Source organism: Maylandia zebra, linkage group LG16 (genome assembly GCF_041146795.1).
Source record: "Maylandia zebra isolate NMK-2024a linkage group LG16, Mzebra_GT3a, whole genome shotgun sequence".
Lineage (NCBI taxonomy): Eukaryota > Metazoa > Chordata > Actinopteri > Cichliformes > Cichlidae > Maylandia > Maylandia zebra.
The window spans coordinates 11,364,905-11,380,966 of record NC_135182.1 but is presented as its reverse complement, the minus strand read 5'-3'; the positions used below and the strand labels follow the sequence as shown (position 1 = coordinate 11,380,966).

At 37.5% G+C, this 16,062-nt stretch overlaps 6 protein-coding genes across 6 annotated transcripts; 2 read left to right on the top strand and 4 right to left on the bottom strand.

Moving 5' to 3' along the window:
• Window positions 1–1,189: 1,189 nt before the first annotated feature.
• LOC101467353 (gamma-crystallin M2) lies at window positions 1,190–2,044 on the top strand. Its single transcript, XM_076874946.1, has 3 exons — window positions 1,190–1,229; window positions 1,364–1,606; window positions 1,708–2,044. Exons 1-3 carry the CDS (start codon window positions 1,221–1,223, stop codon window positions 1,978–1,980), a joined length of 525 nt encoding a protein of 174 aa, XP_076731061.1. The 5' UTR covers window positions 1,190–1,220; the 3' UTR covers window positions 1,981–2,044.
• A 1,838-nt stretch (window positions 2,045–3,882) lies between these two features.
• Window positions 3,883–4,738, top strand: zgc:153846 (gamma-crystallin M1). The gene is made up of 3 exons (XM_004569816.2): window positions 3,883–3,978; window positions 4,062–4,313; window positions 4,416–4,738. The coding sequence occupies exons 1-3, from the start codon at window positions 3,970–3,972 to the stop codon at window positions 4,689–4,691; spliced, it is 537 nt and encodes a 178-aa protein (XP_004569873.2). The 5' UTR covers window positions 3,883–3,969; the 3' UTR covers window positions 4,692–4,738.
• A 2,305-nt stretch (window positions 4,739–7,043) lies between these two features.
• On the bottom strand, window positions 7,044–7,944 carry LOC143412278 (gamma-crystallin M3-like). The gene is made up of 3 exons (XM_004569815.3): window positions 7,862–7,944; window positions 7,493–7,732; window positions 7,044–7,377 (listed from the first exon to the last, which is right to left on the bottom strand). The coding sequence occupies exons 1-3, from the start codon at window positions 7,874–7,876 to the stop codon at window positions 7,099–7,101; spliced, it is 534 nt and encodes a 177-aa protein (XP_004569872.2). The 5' UTR covers window positions 7,877–7,944; the 3' UTR covers window positions 7,044–7,098.
• Window positions 7,945–10,312: 2,368 nt separating this feature from the next.
• Window positions 10,313–11,633, bottom strand: LOC101466214 (gamma-crystallin M3-like). The gene is made up of 3 exons (XM_004569813.2): window positions 11,536–11,633; window positions 11,187–11,429; window positions 10,313–10,746 (listed from the first exon to the last, which is right to left on the bottom strand). The coding sequence occupies exons 1-3, from the start codon at window positions 11,545–11,547 to the stop codon at window positions 10,471–10,473; spliced, it is 531 nt and encodes a 176-aa protein (XP_004569870.1). The 5' UTR covers window positions 11,548–11,633; the 3' UTR covers window positions 10,313–10,470.
• An 887-nt stretch (window positions 11,634–12,520) lies between these two features.
• On the bottom strand, window positions 12,521–13,354 carry LOC101466508 (gamma-crystallin M3). Its single transcript, XM_004569814.3, has 3 exons — window positions 13,274–13,354; window positions 12,918–13,160; window positions 12,521–12,835 (listed from the first exon to the last, which is right to left on the bottom strand). The coding sequence occupies exons 1-3, from the start codon at window positions 13,301–13,303 to the stop codon at window positions 12,560–12,562; spliced, it is 549 nt and encodes a 182-aa protein (XP_004569871.1). The 5' UTR covers window positions 13,304–13,354; the 3' UTR covers window positions 12,521–12,559.
• Window positions 13,355–14,957: 1,603 nt separating this feature from the next.
• Window positions 14,958–15,854, bottom strand: LOC112436167 (gamma-crystallin M3-like). Its single transcript, XM_024805447.2, has 3 exons — window positions 15,705–15,854; window positions 15,370–15,612; window positions 14,958–15,279 (listed from the first exon to the last, which is right to left on the bottom strand). The coding sequence occupies exons 1-3, from the start codon at window positions 15,735–15,737 to the stop codon at window positions 15,001–15,003; spliced, it is 555 nt and encodes a 184-aa protein (XP_024661215.2). The 5' UTR covers window positions 15,738–15,854; the 3' UTR covers window positions 14,958–15,000.
• Between the last annotated feature and the right edge of the window lie 208 nt (window positions 15,855–16,062).

Sequence of the window (16,062 nt, the reverse complement as noted above, 5' to 3'; positions counted from 1 at the left end):
TTAATCTCCTCTATGCTTAGGCATACCATGGCAAACAATACCTCTCCCAGTTGGTTGGCTCGATAGGATTAGCTGGTCTGCGGTGGGAGAATTTATCCATACGATTAGTGTTAAACACTACGCTGCACGGTGTAGGAGAGGAAACTGATCCTGGACACCTCTGACAACAAATGACAAAATATGGAATAAACAATGTAAGAATGAGATTGATCTGGCAAAGATGGTAACATAAGCACATGTTTTTTAAACAGTTTAAATATAATGTCAGACACATTACACTGTTATGATTGACAGTTGCTTTGAAACAGCTCACAAGGACCAAAAACATTCATTATGCTAAAGATTGTCTTAAAGATTTTAAACAAACAACAAAAAACGTAAAAGTTAAACAAAATTTATCTGGAAAATAAGTATAATATAAACTTTAACTTTTTTAGTGATTGATAAACTACACTGCTAAGTGATATTAAATACAGAAACCGTAACATTTTCACATAAGTCTTACATTTGAAGAGAGAGGGAGAGGAAAAAAAGGCTCAAATCAAGGTGAAATTTACTATTGCACAGTTTTCAGCATAACAAAATGTTATAAGTAATTAATTATATTTGACTAGTGGCTGGTGGTAATACCAAGAAATAAAAATAATAGGAGTTATGTGTCCAGGTCCATTTCTCCTGTAGGGGGAGTCTTCAGAAAGTCAAATTACTGTGAGTAAGTAATCGTGAAAGTCCTAAATCATTTAAAAATAGTGAATTTTACATTGCTTAACATACAGTAAACTGTAAAAGTATATACAAAACTTCTGTTATCTTCTATGTCACATGAAGACTGGCAGCACAGTATACACATGCTTGTTTATTTGCATATGGTAGGGTTGCTCAGGTAGAGGGAGAGTAAATGGCTTCCTGCTCTGTTACACAACATATTTAATGCCAAAGCCCTGTTCCATATTGTTCTGCAGCTATTGTCCACTGGATGTGTGGATACCATACTAGTCTTTTCCTTTGTCCATGCATGTCAAAACCAAACCAGTTAATTTATCCTTTTTTTCAAATACAGATCCATATTTCTCACCCAATGTTGGGCTCTAACAAAAAGGTAAACATGTGCTAGTAGCCTTCAATTATAACTATGAGATAATTTGAATAACAATGCATTTGTTTGTCGCAAGGTAGTATAAAAAGCCCTGAAAACATGGGGAATCTCTCCAACGGAGACCATGGGCAAGGTAAGTACTGGTTTTGTCTCTCTCTGCTCACATTGAATGTTAGTTAAATTTGTTGGTGGTCTTTTACACTTTTTTTTTTTGCTGGAAAGTCTTAACTGAGCAGTTGAAGCTACGACTCTTTTATTTTTCATTAGATTATCTTTTACGAGGACAAGAACTTCCAGGGTCGCTCCTATGAGTGCAGTAATGACTGCACAGACCTTCACTTGTACTTCAGCCGCTGCAACTCCATCAGGGTAGAGAGTGGCTGCTTTATGATCTATGAGCGCCCTAACTTCATGGGCCACCAGTATTTCATGAGGAGGGGAGAGTATCCTGACTACCAGAGGTGGATGGGCTTCAGCAGCTGTATCCGCTCCTGTAGGATGATTCCAGTGGTAAGACAGACATAACGCTGAAAAATACACCTAGACATAATGGTTTCACTGAAATATGGCAAAGGTTTGAACATGTTGCTGATTCTCTTCTGGCCCTACAGTATCGAGGTTCCTACAGATTGCGTATCTATGAGAAGCCTGACTTCAGTGGTCACATGATGGAGTTCATGGATGACTGTCCCTGTGTGTCTGACCGTTTCCATCACCGCCATGTCTACTCCAGTAATGTTATGAATGGCTACTGGATCTTCTACGAGTACCCCAACTACCGAGGCAGACAGTACTTCCTAAGACCCGGGGAGTACAGGAGGTACCGCGATTGGTGCGCCACCTGCGCCATTGTCGGCTCCTTCAGGAGAGTCACCGAATTTTAGCCATCAACTGAAACCTTGCTGTAAATATAAAGCACTTTGTTTATTAAAGATGTTGAATTTTTAACTCGTCTTGTGAATTTGTTTTGATTGAGTTGTTCAGCTTTGAAACTGTGATTGCTTTGTTGCGGGTACATAACGGGACCCATCAAAAGACTGGTAACATGTTGACTGTTTGGTCTGCAGATCCTGTACTTACTCTGTAGGTACTGTGAAGAACAATACCTACTTTTGTTTATTAAATTAGATGTAATTAAAAAAAACACCCTGGCCAGTCCAGCTGATCTTAAACAAATAAACTATACATCAAGTAGGCAACAACAAAATCATCTACAGCATTATTGTTTGGACTCACTTGTTGTACTTTCTGGAATAAAAGAAAGAATCTGTGTATAACACAATGATACATTAATTTCATGACTATCTGTCATATTCTACATACTAATACTAGGTATTTGTACCATTATTTCTTATCGACATTGCTGAATCCCTTATTATGTTGGTAATCATAAGTATTTATAAACTTAATAAAATAACTTCTTTTCTTATGTTTGAATTTTTATATTAATATTATTAACTTAATATTGTAATTTCTTTTGAAATCGCCCAAATTCCACTCTTTAGGTCAAAGTTAAACAAAGCCCTAATGTCAGTCAGGAGATATATGTTTCCAGATGTGATTTTCTTTTAGATTTTTCTTATCAAAGTTGTAGACCACATGGAGCAATCCTTCTTCAAAATCCCAGCTCACGATGTTCACGATGGCTCATCAGTATTTCTACTTACGACAAACTAGTTGAATTGAATTTGGAAGAACCGTCTAATATATACGTCTCACTTGAACAACTGTATAGTTATTATATAGCCTAGAACCCAATCATAACAACAGAGTCTTTTTTCAGGACTTCCTAATAAACTCAACTTTTCAAAATAAGGGAACTGAGTGTCTTTATATAATTTTAGTTACAGTGCAAGAAGAAGAGGCAGATCAGTGATAGAAATGAGTGTTTCTGATCCAAATTTGCAAAAACGTTTAAACAAATGCCTGCAAATGAAAAAGTAAATTAATGCAACTGAAATGAATTAGTGCAATATCACCATATTACTAATGTTTTTTCTCCAGCCAGCTGCTGTTAAAGTATTGCAAAAAAGGAACAACCAGATGTTGCATGATGGAATTAGAGGAGTGACACATTTTTAATTTTAATTTCTTTAGAATTAAGCTGTGTGAATGCAAATTAAAGTATTCTCCATAGGTATATGTACATAAACTGTCTGAACTTTTAATATTGCATAAATCCATCTACTGCTAACCTACTTTTTAAACTTTTTTAGTAACTCATCAAAAGTAAGAATACTGAATAATTAGTTACTATATTTTATGAGATTAGAATGTTGATAGCTGTGTCTGTGTTTGTTTAAAGGCTGTGTATCTTACTGTAGCTTGTGTATGGCCTTTCATCTCATGATTATTTATCACACTTTAATCTTATAGTATAATAACATCCGTAAGAACTTAATAAAGCATGCAGATTGTCCTTTAAATGAAGCTCAGTCTTTTAAGTTACGGAACATATTTCTTATTATCGAGAGTCCTGAAAGCCGGCAGTTAGTATATTTATTTCTTTGTATTAACGGAATCTTTCCACAGTTTGTCAGAAGTTTACCACAGATGTAGCCTGATGTCATGTTCTTTCCATCCCTGATTACTAACTGTATGTGAAGAGCCTTCTGACTCAAAATGGAACACACACAAAGCATATGCTTATAATAGACAATACGGATGACTGCTGCCAGAAATGTATGGATGGAGAACCATTGTTAGTCATTTATAGGCCCCGTTCAGCAAAAGTAATACTGCTAATTCATCAGCTTTGCACATTTGAATAACAACACATCATGGCCCCTGGGATTTTGTATAAAAAGGCCCTGGAATCATGGAGTTGGCAGAGCAAGTTGAACCATCCACTGGGAACAACCTTAACCACCATCATGGGCAAGGTAATGGGATGATTTTTACTGTAAAAGGAAGCAAAAATAATCTTCTTTAATCGATTTACTGATTTATCATTTTGTTTTTTCAGATCGTCTTCTACGAGGACAGGAACTTCCAGGGTCGCTCCTATGAGTGCACGAGCGACTGCTCTGACATGTCCTCCTACCTGAGCAGGTGCCAGTCCTGCAGGGTGGAGAGCGGCTGCTTCATGGTCTATGAGCGTCCCAACTACATGGGCATGCAGTTCTTCCTTAGGAGGGGCGAGTACCATGACATGCAGCGCATGATGAGCATGGGAATGATGTTTGATTCCATCAGATCCTGCAGAATGATCCCCTTTGTAAGACGTGCTTCACTTTTGCTACTATAATTTTGATTCATTATTAACTTTTAAAATGCGCCTTAGTAATCATACTTACATTTTCTCTACATTTAATTACAGCACAGAGGCCAGTTCAGGATGAGGATCTATGAGAGGGAGAACTTCGGTGGTCAGATGTACGAGCTGATGGACGACTGCGACAGCATCATGGACCGCTACCGCATGTCCGACTGCATGTCCTGCAACGTGATGGATGGCCACTGGCTGATGTACGAGCAGCCCCACTACAGAGGCAGGATGATGTACCTGAGGCCCGGAGAGTACAGGAGCTTCAGGGACATGGGCATGAGCGGGATGAGGTTCATGAGCATGAGGCGTATCACTGATATGTGCTAGACTTCTGTATTTGACTTCAGTAAATAAAAGCAATGTGTACTTCATAACCACATTTGTCACATGCACTTTCTTTATCTTGCTACATTTTTATGTAGCTACATCTATGTACCTAACTGCAAGAAAGCATTCCCTAACTATACCCCAAATTACGTGTTACTCAATAACTAAATATATACATAATTATCAGGTTCAACTCAAAAAATAATAAGAACGATCAGCAGTTTCATAGCAAAGTCAAGACAGCTTCCATTCAGTAAATGATGAGGCTAAGTCTATAGAACAACCCTAGGCTTTTGCGTTTAGCCATCCTCAGTTAGCATACGAACTTTTATTCTGGAACTAAAGACTATAACAACTAGGACAAATAAGACTGTAAATACAACAACAGCATAAGCATTCAAATCTGCAATAACTGGCCTACGAAGCTCAGATACAGTAATGTTGTTAAAACTGATGTATTAGGCCAGAACGTCACTTAATATTTCACTTCATCATGCATTGTCAATATTTTTCCAAAAATGTACTTTTTTGGATTATAAATATTATATTTAATTAAAAACTGAACAACTAAACAACTAATCAAAATATCTACACTCTTGTTTGTAGCACCAAAGAAAAATACACCTAATTTACCCATTTTTCATTGAACACACACACACAAAGGAGGAGGAGGAGAAGAAATATATAGATAGAAATATATAGAGGTCTATTGAGAATAAACAAATTTTTTTCGATTTTCGATTTCCCCCCCGTTTTTTTCCTATTGAAAAACACCAAAATAATTATTTGCCTAATTAGCCTAATTTAGCAAAATAAACTATATTAATATTTACGTTTTATTTTATTAAAATAAAAAAATAAAAATGATCTAATAAAAAAGTAAATTCAATAGCTTTTCTTTAATTGTTTAATTTGGTAAAATGAAAACAAACAAACAAACAAACAAGGAATATCACAGATCTAGGTCGACTCAAACACAGGACTCAATATCAAGTTCAGTGCATTTATTTACAGTGAATAATGCGTAACACAGAAGATCAACAGTAGCGATGGTCCCAGTCCCCTCAGGCAAGGTTTTCCACAGAGCCACACTTTCCCACAGATTCTCTCTACAGATCACCAACACAGGTTTCTCTGGGAGGATCACAAGTTCACAGGGAAACAATGAGTGAGATTCTTCCTTGGAGGAAAGTAGCAACATGTACAGAAGCCGTAAAACAAACCAGCGAGGACTGAAGGTCAGCCACCACTGCCTTAAAAAGTTGTCACAACAACGACATCAGGAGCAACTGTGAGACTGAGTGAGACACACACACACACACACACAGACGCACACACACACACACACATAGACAGAGGAGAGGTAGAGTGCTTATAAGAGAGAGATAGATAGAAAGTAGTGAGCCAACTGGAGAGGACAAAGGGAACATGACAGTAACATCAAACGAAGATCTTTTTGTAATGCAAAAATAATTTCAAATTTTGATTTATCTGACCTCTAACAGAGGAAATTTTCAATTTGCTTCAGTCCATTTTAATCAGCTTTCAGTGTTTTTCCTGATGATATGTTTCATTAACCTATATTTGCGGATGGCACAGCAAACTGTGCTCAGAGACAATGATTTCTGGAAGAGTTCCTGAGCCCATACAGTGCATTTCCATGAAGCTGCCTGAAGGTCACACGTTGCACAACTACACACAACCTTTTGATGATATACTGCACATCACGATGACATATTAAAAACTCATATACTCAACTCTGCTGAACCCGTAAATGCATTTTATGAATAGCATGTCCTATATATGTGACTATGTGTTATAACCTGCCAGCTTTAATTTAATTAAATTGTAATTATTCTAACTAGAAGGGAAACAGCATATGCTATTGAAAAATATTAAAGAATTAGTTGCCATTTATTCTGTATGCCGCTTTTTATGCATACATTTCCTCATATTCAAAATTACATTGGCACAATTAATAAATTATGTGTAATTTAAATTGTTGTGCCTTTTTACAGGTCGTTGCATGAATAAAAAGGCAAATGTTGCAGAACAGAAGGACTGCATTCACATATTCTGCATTTCTAATATTGCGGTGTATTTAATGTATTTATAATTTGCCTAAATGTAACCATTTACTGTGGTTACATTTACAGATATAAATAAAAATGGTGATATGCTGTCATCTGGTGGTGTGCAGCATAGTGACCCTAAAGGTTTGCTGTTAAACTGAATACACAGCATAGCACTTAAAAGTTAGCTGTTGCTAATTTATACAAAAATGTAGCCTATGTTTGCGTGTCTTATTTTGGTTTGTTGTGCAAGTTTCCGATCACTCAGTGACAAATTCAATTAAAAGAGAATTATTAGATTTTTATTTAAAATCATGCTTTTATACACTGGTGCTCTAATAACAGGAATCCATGATGCGCCTCATGCTATTGAACCTCATCCCGCTCATTCCCATGTCCCTGAAGCTCCTGTACTCTCCGGGCCTCAGGTACATCATCCTGCCTCTGTAGTGGGGCTGCTCGTACATCAGCCAGTGGCCATCCATCACGTTGCACGACTGGCAGTCGGACATGCGGTAGCGATCCATCATGTTCTCGCAGTCGTCCATCAGTTCGTACATCTGACCTCCGAAGTTCTCCCTCTCATAGATCCTCATCCTGAACTGGCCTCTGTGCTGTAAATTGAAATGAATAACAATGAATCAAAGAGATCTCGTTAATATGCTTTCGCCAGGTTCAGCATCTTACACCATATGTCAAATATTAGAAGGAGTTTTCAATTTACAGTACCATGGGGATCATGCGGCAGGACCTAATGCAATCACTCATGCCCATACGCTGGTAGTCAGAGTACTCTCCCCTCCTGACAAAGAACTGATTTCCCATGTAGTTGGTACGGTCATAGACCATGAAGCAGCCGCTCTCCACCCTGCAGGAGTGGCACCTGCTCAGGTAGGAGGACATGTCAGCACAGTCGCTGCTGGTCTCATAGGAACGACCCTGGAAGTTCCTGTCCTCATAGAAGATGATCTGAAATTGAAAAAAAGAGAAAAAACAAGGACTATTTGATATCGTACTTTTTGCATCGCATCCACATTTGTTCAGCATCCAATCAAATGCAAAAAATCCGAACAATGAAATAGCCAAAGCTGCACACACCTTTCCCATGGTCATGGTTTCAGTTAGGACTCTTTAGGCTCAGAAGGACTGCACAGTTTTCACGACATCCCACGAGTTGCTTTTATACCTGACCTCACGCCGAAAGATACATGACCCCATTGTTCAAATTCCTGACAGAGCAACATGGAGCAGAGGCCCCCCGTGTACGTTTCAATTCAAAGGGACCTTCAACGGATCGTGATTTGCAGGGGTTGCATTTGTGAGAAGAGGCCCCGCTGTGTATTGTCTTTGCAGCTGAATAACAGAGAGAGCGTGTTTTCCACAAACATAGCATTCTTTGAAGGCCTCATTAAAGTTTTCATCTCTAATGTTTCACAGGTGAAAGAACATTCTGTTTTTTTGTTCTTTTTGCCAAAATTAGCCAAAAACCAAATCTTTAAAATCTGTTAAAATTTAATTGGACTCAATAGAGGATTGAATCAATTCATTAAAACTGAGTAAACCTATAAAACCTATAAGGGACAGATAATCTACTGATATGTTAGTCTAAATATGTCTCCATAAAGTATTTTTTGGCCCTCATTTAGTTTAATGTAATGAATGAGATGTTGCCAATGAATTTCATGGATATCATGGTGATTTATTCATGAAGCTAATCCTTACATAATTTGTAGATGATATTCAAGCCCTTTCATAACAAGTGTACTGCAGGTGATTTCTTCTTTTTTAACCCATTAACTTGAATACTGGAGTTATATGCATGGCTGTGTGATTGACATGTCTCTTGACACTATTAGCTGTAGACAATGGCTGTTGTCTGAACTGGACCTCTCAACTGCATTTGTTTTGTTGGTGTCTTCTGGAGCTTTTTTAATGGAATTACTTGGCAAATGTTTTCATGTGATGTACAGTATGGTCTCACTTCCATTAAATGTGGGCATTTTGATGAGGGAAGTTATAGTGCTTTATTAGGCTGTTAGCACTGAGTAGCAGATAACTGCTGCTGTGACTTGGAGCTATATAAATAAAATTGAACTGAACTGAAATTGAATTATTTGTACAGCATGCTAACCAGGCTTTTCCACATTTCTACCTGGCTTAGGATTCCACTCTGTCATCCAAACCTGGTCACTTTTGGCTCCCCAAGCAAGCAAGCAAGCAAGCAAGCAAGCAAGCAAACAAACAAACAAACAAACAAACAAACAAACATTGGCCAAAACATTAGCACTAACGTCTTAAAATGTGTTCCAAAACCAGTGGGTGACCTCAAAGTGGAAATGTTAATGTTTTATAGCTGATGAAATGTTTTATTTGTTAATGAAATTGTCATTGACAAATTAACAGTGGATGTCCATGCAGTCCTCCCATGACTTTCCTTCATATGTTTGTATGAGAAAAAAAAGACTTTTTCTATATTACTGTAATTTCTCACATAAAAACAATACACTGGGTATAGATGTAGGTTGTTACGATCTGGAGTTATACTCTTTGACTTAAGCCATTAAAACAATAAATCAAAATCTCTAAAAATCAAAGTAAGATAGTAAGATCCTCGGTGAGGTAGAGTAACTATTGCTTTCTTCTTTTAAGGTTTCCTAGCTTTAAATTCTACATATTTTAGTTTTCTTTACAGTTTAACACATTTCCAGCTGCTGTTTTCTTATGAGATTATTTCTGACTTATAATAATAATTTTTAGACAACAACAAGCATTGTTTGCCTTTTTCAGGCAGTCTGATACAGATGGGTCAGATATAAGTGTTCGCTCTCGGATATGATGTGAAAAACAAGGTTTGTTATAAGGCCAATGTTGATACATGGCCATATAACTGGATCAGAACTAGATTGTATTTTCTTCTGAAAGTGACAAGAATGACCGAAACAGTGCTCTTACTGTGAATATTTATTGGAAGAAATCTGATGTCGCAAGTCGCAAGAAAAACATCTTTCATTTTTTGATGTGAAAAATACTTTCGTGCAACAACCTTTGGCTTTTAATCGGAGTCACAAAGACCAAGTTTCCTTTTTGATGGTCACGTCAAAACAAATAACTAACTTCTGAGTCAACTGATGCTATCAAATGAATATGTGTACAGACTTGAATATTGCCATTATATTAAAAGTGCAGTACAAGGAAAGAGAAGGACATTTTTTTCACATGCCACAAATCTGTGTTAGCACATGTTGATGGAGTCCGTTATGTTAAGGTAGAATGAACGCTTCATGGACTGTGCCTTTAAGAACTGATCAGTCACTACATTATATGCTACAAAACAAATCAGGCATAATTAAATAACTATATGAGTCTAACTGAAAATGTTCAAAGATACTTGAAAATATTCTTAATCACTTTTTAAAAATCATCAATAACTCCAACCATATTTACAATAATCTTCAGAAGAGACGAGGTCGCCTGGAAAACCTGGAAGATGTATGTATATTTGAATAATGCCTAGGAGAAAATAATGATGGGGAGCAAGACTTTACCAAATCTTATTTTCTACTGTTTATTTCAATTTTGGAATCACATAACACAATGTAAAAGGATAGTTAAATCACATTAATTGATTACCACTATTACAAATTGTGTATGCCATCTGGTGCATGAAAATTCTTTTATTTCTTTACGAGATTAAAATGTATTTGTTGTTAACAGGATTCATTGATGCGTCTGATGGAGCTGAATCTCATTCCGTCATATCCCATGTCCCTGAAGCTCCTGTACTCTCCGGGCCTCAGGTACATCATCCTGCCTCTGTAGTGGGGCTGCTCGTACATCAGCCAGTGGCCATCCATCACGTTGCAGGACTGGCAGTCGGACATGCGGTAGCGGTCTTGGAAGTTGTCGCAGTCGTCCATGAGCTCATACATCTGACCTCCGAAGTTCTCCCTCTCATATATCCTTACTCTGTAGGACCCTTTGTGCTGTTAATATTACAATGTAAGGATGAATTATTTTATATAATAATCTTAGCAATAAACCTTATTTATAGAGTATTCTTTAAACCAAGTTACAAAGTGCTTCAAAGAAAGAAATTGAAAAGAGAGACATAAAAAAATTTCCTAAAAGTTTTAAAATAGTGCTTCAAGAAAATATTTAAGTTGCTATTTTGATTTCAATGGACGAACTGTTCCACAGTGTGAGAGAGTTAATGACAGAGGCCCCAAACCAGCTAAGCCTTATTACCAATTTAAGGAACCCAGACCAGCGTATGTAAGAGACGAAGGTTTTGATATACTATTCATTCTGTGAACTATGTTGATGGACATTTTGCAAAAGCCATATCACATATGACACATATGTTATTATTATTATTAGGCCGTATTAGTTTATATATGAAAGTTTAGCAATCTCGGTACTGTACCATGGGGATCATACGACAGGATCTGATGCAATCGCTGAAACCTATCATACGTTGGTAGTCTGAGTACTCGCCCCTCCTCATGAAATACTGGTTTCCGATGAAGTTTGGGCGGTCGTAGACCATGAAGCAGCCGCTCTCCACCCTGCAGGAGTGACACCTGCTCAGGTGAGAGGACATATCAGCACAGTCGCTGCTGGTCTCATAGGAGCGACCCTGGAAGTTCTTGTCCTCGTAGAAGATGATCTGGATCCAACAGACGAGGCAGAATTCAGTAAACATTTTAAAATCATAGCTTTTGTTTTAGGTCAGAAAGATAAAAATTTTGATCTATTTTCTCTAATACACGTACCTTGCCGTGCATCGTGGCTGATAGACTGAATGACGCTATAGCAATCCTATCCCAGATTTAAGCCTTTTTTATAGCTAACGTGACATCCAGACAGTTGATGTCACCATTGTATGGAAACCATGAGTCAGCAGCATCCAATGTTAGTCCCTCTGTGAATGCTGATGGCAAAGGGTTGTTATGCATCCTCTGACAGGCTCTATTATTCTAGATCAAAAGAGTTTCTTTGTGATTACCTTGAAAATGATTTAGTGTTTTTATTTTGTGGTGATATACTCAAAAAGTAGTAGAGCCGTATTTAAATGTAGTTATTTGTGCTAGTACCACAAATGCTGTTGTTAAACTGATACTACACCCTGAATGTATGTAAATGGTAATGCAATGGTGCTTAAGCTAATTTATAAAGGTTCATGTTTTTTTTTTTTTTTATCTATACTGTAGCAAATAATTGGTTGATGTTAGACACATACACACATGCTTACTTATAACAAGGTGGTGCTTTTCTTTGGTTTGTATTTAACATTCATTTCAGGCGTAATCTGAAGGTATTATGTGGCATACTATAATATAACATTTCAGTGAAAGTTTAAGTGGAAAAAACGATTAAATTAAATATTATATTTACTTTGTTTGGGGTTTTAAGTTAACACTGCTTAATAACTTACTGATCTGCAATAAAGAGGTTTTTAATCAAAACTAGACTTTGACGTGGTTTAATAGAACAACAATATTTAATGTGTGCTGTGTATAATACTGGGATTAGTTTATAAAACTGTGGCACACTTTTCGATTATTTATAGAGAATTAAATTTTTCCCCCAAGTTCATGTGGTGTATTTATTATTTTATTAAGTTGATGGTGATGGTGTGTGTCTCTAGAGAATAATGTAACCATTTCATTGTGTTTTTCCCCTTTCAAACCCCTTTAATGATCGTTTATTCACTATATTAGAGGAGATAATAAAGAACAACACAAAAAGTCACTGATGTAAGATTTTGTCTTTATCTTTTATTTTTTGTGAATTTGTTTAGCACATGTCCATGATGCGCCTCATGCTCATGAACCTCATCCCGCTCATTCCCATCTCCCTGAAGCTCCTGTACTCTCCGGGCCTCAGGTACATCATCCTGCCTCTGTAGTGGGCTTGCTCGTACATCAGCCAGTGGCCATCCATCACGTTGCAGGACATGCAGTCGGACATGCGGTAGCGGTCCATGATGCTGTCGCAGTCGTCCATCAGCTCGTACATCTGACCACCAAAGTTCTCCCTCTCATAGATCCTCATCCTGAACTGGCCTCTGTACTGTTAGAGAGAATGGAAAAATAATGTGTTATGGAGTTTGCACTTGTACTAGAAACAGGATTTCATGCTGCATTCTACCTACCATGGGGATCATACGGCAAGACCTGATACCACCGCTCATGCCCATCATGCTCATGTAGTCAGCGTACTCGCCCCTCCTCATGAAATACTGGTTTCCCATGTAGTTGGGGCGGTCATAGACCATGAAGCAGCCACTCTCCACCCTGCAGGAGTGACACCTGCTCAGGTAGGAGGACATGTCGGCGCAATCGCTCATGCACTCATAGGAGCGACCCTGGAAGTTCCTGTCCTCGTAGAAGATGATCTGGAAAAAAGGAGTGCATTAGTTCATTTAGAGTTCACCGAAATAATACGATCTATATTCTGTATGCTCTACAACATCAGTGCATATGACGTTCATGACGTTCATAAGCTCACCTTGCCCATGCTCATGTCAGTGGTGGACATACTTAATGATGAGCTGCTGCTGTTGCTACTGCTACTGCTGCACTGCTGTCCTCTTTGGTTTAACCCTTGCTTTTATACCTGACCAAACCCTACAGAGTCAGTGGGCCCCCATTGTTTAAACCCCTGACCCAGCAACATGGTATAGAGAGCTGTACCAGCATGCGGTACTGTGTCATATAATCACATGATTGGGCAAGCGAAGACTTTAGAAATTTGACCTTTTGACGAGTAACACAAAGCCTCTATTCTCAGCTCTAAGGTTGTCGTGCCCATTTAGATGCATTAAACCAGAGTAACATAAAAATAATTGATTAAGGTTTTGTAAAGTAGAAAGAACTCACAGTGCATGCTAATGGAATGTAGATGTTTATTGCACATTTTTTTCTGGACATAAGTTAAAATCAGCAACTCAGAAACTGAAAAACATTTTGTAGAATTTGCACTATTAATTGTCATCATCATGATCATTTATTTGGAGGATTATAGATATATTCAGTTTTAGCATGGTTTATGTGTCTGTTTTTAACATTATGTTTGCATAATTTTGCAGTGTTCGATTCTTGTAGTATCTGATTTGATTGCCTTCTTAAATAATATAAATATTTCTCAAATTGATAATTGTATTTTACTCTGTAAAAAGGCTAAATCTAAATACTCTGTATTTAGATTTAGCCTTTTAGAACCTTTTGGCTCTTTATTTATGAATTGAGCTTATGGCAACCATTGTCTTTTCTTGCACCAAATAATAAATAAAAATAATAATACAAGTGGAAACAGATGGCACAATCAGTATTTTCTTAATATGCAACATGTTAGAATTAACTTTCACAGTACAACAATCTAAATAAATGTCTGATTTTTTTTAAGTGTCTTGTTTTTAACTTCAGGAGTAAAACCACAATGACCAATTATCCAAACACAGTAAATAATGACTCACTGTCTGTATTGTTCCTGATGCAAACAGAGTCATTGTTAAAAACTGAATAATTTCTGGGATTGTTTATATTAGACACATCACCTTTAAAACGAAAAAACAAACAAACCCCAATACATGTATATGATGGCAACAAATTTTTTATTAATAAATATACAACATGTCACAGTATTTACAACTTCATTATAGGGTGTAGGTCTGAGTCACTTCAACCATATCCTCAAGCAATTTTTAAGCACTTGTAGCTTGTAGCTAAATACTGGACAGATAGTTTCAGAATTCATTTAGTGATTAAAAATAAGAAAATAAGAATAAAAGAAACTTAAACTATTAATGATGCATAAAACCAAATTTTAAGCTAAAAAATTTAACATAGATTAGCATCATCAGATGTTTTTATGACCAAGTTAGTGTCAGTCAGATGACACTTACACATGACATAAACAGAAAACATGTTACTTTGACAATTGTTTGAAAATTCCCTTATTTTGATTTTATCTTTCAGTTTTTGAAAATGCTAATTGGTATTCTATTCAAGATCACACTTTATATTATCAGGTATCATCAGCTGAATACAATTTAGAATCAATATTTGCTTGCTATTGTGTTTGTTGCAGATAAAATTATAAAACTTCAAATATTTTCAGTATATATATGTATCACAACAATGTATCATTTTTTTCATGATGAGTTAATTAATAATCTCGACAAAGGTCAAAGTACTGTAAAATTATTTTATTTAGTGGCATTGGACAGTGAACATTTAGTAACAGGAGTCCATGATGCGCCTCATGCTCATGAACCTCATCCCGCTCATTCCCATCTCCCTGAAGCTCCTGTACTCTCCGGGCCTCATGTACATCATCCTGCCTCTGTAGTGGGGCTGCTCGTACATCAGCCAGTGGCCATCCATCACGTTGCAGGACATGCAGTCGGACATGCGGTAGCGATCCATGATGCTGTCGCAGTCGTCCATCAGCTCGTACATCTGACCACCGAAGTTCTCCCTCTCATAGATCCTCATCCTGAACTGGCCTCTGTACTGTAGGGGAAACAGTTCACAACAAAGAATTTGAATATATAATTCAAGCCTATCTGGAGGAAAATGATATCCACAGCACAGCTTTCCTACCATGTGGATCATACGGCAAGACCTGATGCAGTCTGACATGCCCATCATGCTCATGTAGTCAGCGTACTCGCCCCTCCTCATGAAATACTGGTTTCCCATGTAGTTGGGGCGGTCATAGACCATGAAGCAGCCGCTCTCCACCCTGCAGGAGTGACACCTGCTCAGGTAGGAGGTCATGTCAGAGCAGTCGCTCATGCACTCATAGGAGCGACCCTGGAAGTTCCTGTCCTCGTAGAAGATGATCTGAAAAACAGCAAAATAAAATCCTTCTTTAAAAAGCAGCAGTTATTTGGAAGCAGTAATCACTGTTGATTAAAAAAGAAAGAAATCTGTACCTTGCCCCTCATGTTCATGCCAGTGTTGCTCATGTTGCCTGCAAGTGAGTAGTTACTCCTGTTCTGTCCTGTTCTCTACCTGGTTTAACCCTTTTCTTTTATACCTGACCAAACGTAAAGAAACCCCTCCCCTACACCAGAGAACCCATTACTCAGCAACTTGCTAGTGAGGCCCACAGAAAGCAAAGGTTAGGTCCATTTTTTTTATAGACACTGGGCACCAGCAGTCTTTAGAAAGGCCTTTTCTCTTTTTACAGAATGCATTTTCAACCGTGCTTGTGAAATGTGAATAGGTTGGCCCATGTAATTGTTAAGAATTGTGTTTATGACCCGTGTCACACATAAACTGTCAAAACTG

Coding starts and splice junctions, on each gene's coding strand:
- LOC101467353 (XM_076874946.1), top strand. Junction 1,607..1,707: donor CCTGTAGGATGATTCCAGTG/GTAAGACAGACA, acceptor CTGGCCCTACAG/TATCGAGGTTCCTACAGATT.
- zgc:153846 (XM_004569816.2), top strand. Junction 4,314..4,415: donor CCTGCAGAATGATCCCCTTT/GTAAGACGTGCT, acceptor ATTTAATTACAG/CACAGAGGCCAGTTCAGGAT.
- LOC143412278 (XM_004569815.3), bottom strand. Junction 7,378..7,492: donor CCTGCCGCATGATCCCCATG/GTACTGTAAATT, acceptor TTCAATTTACAG/CACAGAGGCCAGTTCAGGAT.
- LOC112436167 (XM_024805447.2), bottom strand. CDS start 15,737: ATGAGCAACACTGGCATGAACATGAGGGGCAAG. Junction 15,613..15,704: donor GCATGAACATGAGGGGCAAG/GTACAGATTTCT, acceptor GCTGTTTTTCAG/ATCATCTTCTACGAGGACAG. Junction 15,280..15,369: donor CTTGCCGTATGATCCACATG/GTAGGAAAGCTG, acceptor TTTCCCCTACAG/TACAGAGGCCAGTTCAGGAT.
- LOC101466508 (XM_004569814.3), bottom strand. CDS start 13,303: ATGTCCACCACTGACATGAGCATGGGCAAG. Junction 13,161..13,273: donor CTGACATGAGCATGGGCAAG/GTGAGCTTATGA, acceptor CCTTTTTTCCAG/ATCATCTTCTACGAGGACAG. Junction 12,836..12,917: donor CTTGCCGTATGATCCCCATG/GTAGGTAGAATG, acceptor TCTCTCTAACAG/TACAGAGGCCAGTTCAGGAT.
- LOC101466214 (XM_004569813.2), bottom strand. Junction 10,747..11,186: donor CCTGTCGTATGATCCCCATG/GTACAGTACCGA, acceptor TAATATTAACAG/CACAAAGGGTCCTACAGAGT.